This window comes from Ranitomeya imitator, chromosome 6 (assembly GCF_032444005.1).
Source record: "Ranitomeya imitator isolate aRanImi1 chromosome 6, aRanImi1.pri, whole genome shotgun sequence".
NCBI classification, from domain to species: domain Eukaryota; kingdom Metazoa; phylum Chordata; class Amphibia; order Anura; family Dendrobatidae; genus Ranitomeya; species Ranitomeya imitator.
The window spans coordinates 352,603,691-352,609,690 of record NC_091287.1 but is presented as its reverse complement, the minus strand read 5'-3'; the positions used below and the strand labels follow the sequence as shown (position 1 = coordinate 352,609,690).

Sequence of the window (6,000 nt, the reverse complement as noted above, 5' to 3'; positions counted from 1 at the left end):
GGTTAGGGGTGTGGTTGGGATTAGTGGCATGTTCAGGTTAGGGGTGTGCTTAGGGCTATGGTTAGAATAGGGATTAAGGTTAGGGGTGTGATTGGGTGACGGTTTCAGTTAGAATTGGGGGTTTCCACTGTTTAGGCACATCGGGGACTCTGCAAACGCGACATGGCATCCGATCTCAATTCCAGCCAATTCTGCGTTGAAAAAGTAAAACAGTGCTCCTTCCTTTCTGAGCTCTCCTGTGCACCCAAACGGTGGTTCCCCCCACATATGGGGTATCAGCATACTCGGGACAAATTAGACAACAACATTTGGGGTCCAATTTCTCCTGTTACCCTTGGGAAAATACAAAACTGGGGGCTAAAAAATAGTTTGTGTGGAAAAAAATGATTTTTTATTTTCACAGCTCTGCGTTATAAACTGTAGTGAAACAGTTGGGGGTTAAAGTTCTCACAATCTAGATAAGTTCCTTGGGGGGTCTAGTGCCCAATATGGGGTCACTTTTGGGGGGTTTCTCTTGTTTAGGTACATCAGGGGCTCTGCAAATGCAATGTGATGCCTGCAGACCATTCCATCTAAGTCTGCATTCCAAACAGCGCTCCTTCACTTCCGAGCTCTGCCATGCACCCAAACGGTGGTTCCCCTACATATGGAGTATCAGCATACTCAGGACAAATTGCACAACAACTATTAGGGTCCAATTTCTTCTATTACCCTTTGGAAAATAAAAAATTGGGGGTGAAAAGATCATTGTTGTGAAAAAAAAAAGATTTTTTTATTTTTCGTCTACATTATAAACTTCTGTGAAGCATTTGGTGGGTCAAAGTGCTCACCACACATCTAGATAAGTTCCTTAGGGGGTCTACTTTCCAAAATGGTGTCACTTCTGGGGGGTTTCAATGTTTACACACATCAGGGGCACTCCAAATGCAACATGGTGTCCCATCTCAATTCCAGTCAATTTTGCATTGAAAAGTCAAATTGCGCTCCTTCCTTTCCGAGCTCTGCCATGCGCCCAAACAGTGGTTTACCCCCACATATGGGGCATCAGCATACTCAGGATAAATTGTATAACAACCTTTGGGGTCCAATTTCTCCTGTTACCCTTGGTAAAATAAAACAAATTGGAGTTGAAGTAAATTTTTTGTGAAAAAAGTTAAATGTTCATTTTTTTTAAACATTCCAAAAATTCCTGTGAAACACCTGAAGGGTTAATTAACTACTTGAATGTGGTTTTAAGCGCCTTGAGATGTGCAGTTTTTATAATGGTGTCACATTTGGGTATTTTCTATCATATATACCCCTCAAAGTGACTTCAAATGTGATGTGGTCCCTAAAAAAAATGGTGTTGTAAAAATGAGAAATTGCTGGTCAACTTTTAACCCTCCCTAACCAAAAAAAATTTGGGTTCCAAAATTTTGCTGATGTAAAGTAGACATGTGGGAAATGTTACTTTTTAAGCATTTTGTGTGACATATCTCCATGATTTAAGGGCATAAAAATTCAAAGTTGGAAAAATTGTAAAAGTTTCAAATTTTTTGACAAAATTTCCGTTTTTTTCACAAATAAACGCAGGTAATATCAAAGAAATGTTACCACTATCATGAAGTACAATATGTTACGAGAAAATAATGTCAGAATCATCAGGATCCGTTGAAGCCTTCCAGAGTTATAACCTCATACATGGACGGTGGTCAGAATTGTAAAAATTGGCCCAGTCATCAACGTGCAAACCACCTTTGGGGTAAAGGGGTTAATGTGAATTCAGCCACTCAAAACATGTGGACCGGTATGGTACTGTGTTTGGAAGAATGTAGTCATGCATTTATAGTTATGTAAACTCTTTATATAATGTCTAAAACACTGATAGAAGATTTACAAAGATAATAAAAAAAACCCTTAGGCCCTAATTCTACAAGACAGGTGATTTCCTCGCTGGTCTTGATGAGGGAGCATGTTGGGTTCAGAGATTTCTGATTCGTTAAGAAACATAAGTTTCATAATAAATCAGGGGTGTTTGACAAATGACATTAGCTTTCATGTGCCGAATATTACTCCAGTCTCTGCCTGGGGTAAAATTTCTGGTGTAAGGAACGCCTCCGCTTGTCATGGATTAAACCAGGCACAAGGCCCTCACCTTGCTTCATTCCCTTGGCTCTGCCCATTCTGCCGGAGCAAACTCGTATGAAAATGCCAAAAGATGCAAAAATTTTGTGCAATTCTGAGTTGTGTAAAAATTGTACAACTCATCATGGGAATTTATGCCAGATTTCTGGCGAAATTACTTTGCTGAATCTTCCATAATGTTCAACATATGGAGCAATTTAAACTGAATTTTTACACCCGGATCAGCATATTTATTTTTTGGCACACCCATGTACTGTCTATAAATTGCACCGTTACTTTCAATAACGACCATACAAACCCATTCATTTCTAATATGATTATTTTATTTCAATATCTTTAATGACACCATAAAAGGATAATGTTCATTTTCTGTTTGTTTTTTTGCTGTGTAAACCTATAAAAAAAGAATAAAGTCCTGGCTATGATCTTGGCATGATGTATAGAGTCTGCCAGAGAGATTTTGGCATACTGAAAGCCCCATAACCCGGAGCAGTATATTAGTACATGGTACCGAAACATATTAAGTTGTGACACTAACGAACAAGATACATTTAAATAGCAACATGGGTATAGTAGAATTTCCCCCATTAAATGTATGCTGGAAAATCAAGGAAGGTCCATTAAATAAAGGTAAATATAATGTACATTTTACTTAATTAAGAGAAAAATAAAACAGTGCAATTCAGAAGAGCTATTTGGGCGTCTGTGGTTTCCAGGGCCCCTAATATAAGAAGGTCATTAATGTTAACTTTCTGTTAACTCTCTAATTTTAAGTACAGTAGTCTAAATATAATTCTGCAAGGCAGCACTAATACACCAAGGTAACATTTGCAGAAGGTTACGAGTCAATTGCTCTTTTTTTTCCATGCTTGTATAAGGTTTCCTAGACTATAGAGGATTATATAAGTCAGAATTGTGACAAGAGGAAGCAGATTAACCTGAATGTGTGCACAGTACCTAGGATATTTCTAGACTTTCTGAAATACCCAATCTCTCCCACTATTTCTCTCCTCCCATAATATGGCAAGGACAGAGCTAGACCCCCTACTGTGTTTTGGTGTATCCATTGTCCTCTACTTCAAATCAATGAGCTATACCTTGCACCCTTCTCACATGCTAAAATTGCCCTTCACCCAACTACCCTCAAGAACTGCTGTCTCTACCTAGTATGAAAGAAAAACATGCATGTGAGAGAGAATGGATGTTATCGAAAGCAAAATCATAAAAAGCACCACTATATAACCCAAAAGCATCAAGGAGCAGGACAAATCCTCATAAAATATAAGTTTGGGTTGTTAACTTCTTATTTATCTCCCATGTTGTCTGGCCAGGCAACACATTGCATCTCGTCTCGCCGAGGGTTGCAATTTTATAGGAATGCTAAGAAAAATAAATCTGGGGTCTTCGAAGCCATAATTGGCCTTGTGACTGTATTAATGTTTGGTTAGAACAGACAGCAGAGTCCATCACTGTGTTTCCATCATCCTATTAATCAACTATATGTGTAATTAGGTACTGGCAACACAAATTATCCGCAGTCTCCGCTCTCGGTCTCTACCTGACAGATTGTTTATATTCCTATGAACGTTATACAAAGTAGTAAGGTTATTGGTAATGGCACTTCAGGTTACAGAGGCGGGTGTATCACTTGGAGTAGGCATCTCGGAGACTTCAGCGTCTCATGGGGGAAGCTGATCGGGATCGGATGTCTCTTCCTCCCTGCAAGAAAGAAAGCCATAACACTTGATGAGAACAAAACATGTTGGCGGCACTAACGAGACAGTTCTCCGAGAGGCAAAGTTTTTTTATAGTGTTACTACAGAAGGTACATTGCATATGTGGCACATGAAATATCTGGCACATGGACAGTTGCTCCTTTTCCCTACCTGTCCCACAGCGGTGACTGAACAAAATCTACAGGATAGACGCTTATCATGAAATATACTGTCAAATCACTGCTAATAAACAGTACATTTAGGAGAAAACCTATTGTCATCCCATGTACATTGTGTAATGGTATTTTAAAAATAATTTTTTATAGAGATCCTGAACTGCTCTCAACTCCTGATCTGAGCACATCCTGTGGAGAGGGTACCCTCTGCCTTTGAAGGGTAGTAATTCTAAGACTGCCTTGATATCCAGCAGTGGTGATTGCTAGGGCAGTGCCGATTGCCCAGGTAGTGCCGATTGGCCAGGTAGTGCCATATGGGCTAGCATGCTTTTAGAGTAATCAGCACATGAGCTCGTTTAGCCGGTCCAGATTAGGAAGCCTGCTATCTTTCATTGGTCCCGCATAGTGTCTGTCCTGCCACTGTGTCATCACAATCATCTTGATCCTCCTGCTCTTATACTCATCTTCCCCATAGAAAGAGGGCATGGTAGGCAAGTTAATTATATGAGTAGGTATCCAGCTAACACATTGTGACGTGGCTCTGTTGGCCATAGTGGTATTGCTTATAAGGGGTCTGTCATTTTTACTGGTCTGAATATATAGGGGAGCTATATATACAAGGAGTACTCTTCTGCCGTCCATAAGTGAATAGGTTAGGGTCTCTTTACATTTTTAAAGGGGGAGTTGGCCTGGCATTTACAGCCTTCTGTGCGACTCTTCCTATGATATTGGACAGCCTCTGTGGTGGAGGCTCCAAAGTGCGGGTGAAACTCGCATAGTAATGAGCGTACTTGGCTTGAAACAATTCAGAATCACAGTAATAGAAAAAAACGGTGACAATTCCTGTTTGGAGTATTTGAGGAGCCCTTGTCTTCCAGTTATGGGGTCTACTGGAGTAAAGTTAACCTTTCTTATGCTGGGCTAATACATCTATTAGACCCCAACGTGTCCTGGACTGATAGTTAAATATATAATATGAAATAACTATTTTTCCTGTTCTCATGTATAAGTTTGAAAGGAGTCTATATACAAAGAAGGTATAAACCAGTAATAGCTAAAAAAAGAACTTTTATGTCTCCAAATGTTTTTAGGTCAAAGCTCATATCTGCTGTAGCAATTTTAGCCACACGATGTTGAATGACAATATTCAGTGTTTTGTGCTGCCTTTTTATTTCGTCCTTATTATGCTCGGTAGAAAGCTTTTTCCTTGGGACATTATCTGTCCACAGAACACAATAGGATATTGCATGAAATGAGGCTTCATCAAAGGCCTGTAAATGCAATGCCTTGCACGGAGCATGGGAGTAATGGTGGAAACATTTTGTAGTGACTGTTCCCAGTATAGGAGTGGTTTTATAACATCACATAAGTCATGTTTGCTGATCTCGTATTAACATGTCTGGAGAACGCTTTTCTTACCTCCCCAAAATGGGCAGTAATTTAGGCAATTGTCCAATCACAAAACCTCCCTTTAAATTGGAGCTAGTCCAGTGATCGGCTAATTACCACAAATTGCTACAGAAGATCCTGGAAATCACCTAATCGGCTGAAGAACCTGCAGCTGCATTTAGGGAATATGTGGCCATATATGTCACTCAAATGTATGGCTGATACTGTAATTCGTGGATTGGGTAGGGGTCTCCAAGTAAGAGGTGTTCTTTATGAGCAAGTTTCCACCCTGACTAGTGGGGATTGTGTCTTTTGAATGAGGAACACCCTTCCATGACATCAATCTAACCTCATATGATGTATAGTAAAGGTAATCTGGTGAGACAACCAGCTTAATGCGAGATCTACATGACGACGTTGGCCCAACCAAAGATCACTCTGTGCCACTGGTACATTGCAGCATAGTGCAAGGCAATGGGGTCACATTGCAACCTGCAAGATACAGTGACAAGCCACAAAGATCCAGCTGGTTCTCAATTTCTGCATGTTCATCACGGTACCCGTAGTAATCTGCAATGTAGCAGTGGCACACAGAA

At 40.1% G+C, this 6,000-nt stretch overlaps 1 protein-coding gene across 2 annotated transcripts in view; it reads right to left on the bottom strand.

Annotated features, from left to right (window-relative positions):
- Nucleotides 1-2,425: 2,425 nt before the first annotated feature.
- Nucleotides 2,426-6,000, bottom strand: part of MBP (myelin basic protein) — a 282,046-nt gene continuing 278,471 nt past the window's right edge. For both annotated transcript variants that reach the window (XM_069730949.1, XM_069730950.1), the window contains exon 9: nucleotides 2,426-3,843. In XM_069730949.1, coding sequence (XP_069587050.1) covers nucleotides 3,796-3,843 — 48 coding nt within the window. In that variant the 3' untranslated portion in view covers nucleotides 2,426-3,795. The remainder of the gene's footprint in view (nucleotides 3,844-6,000) is intronic.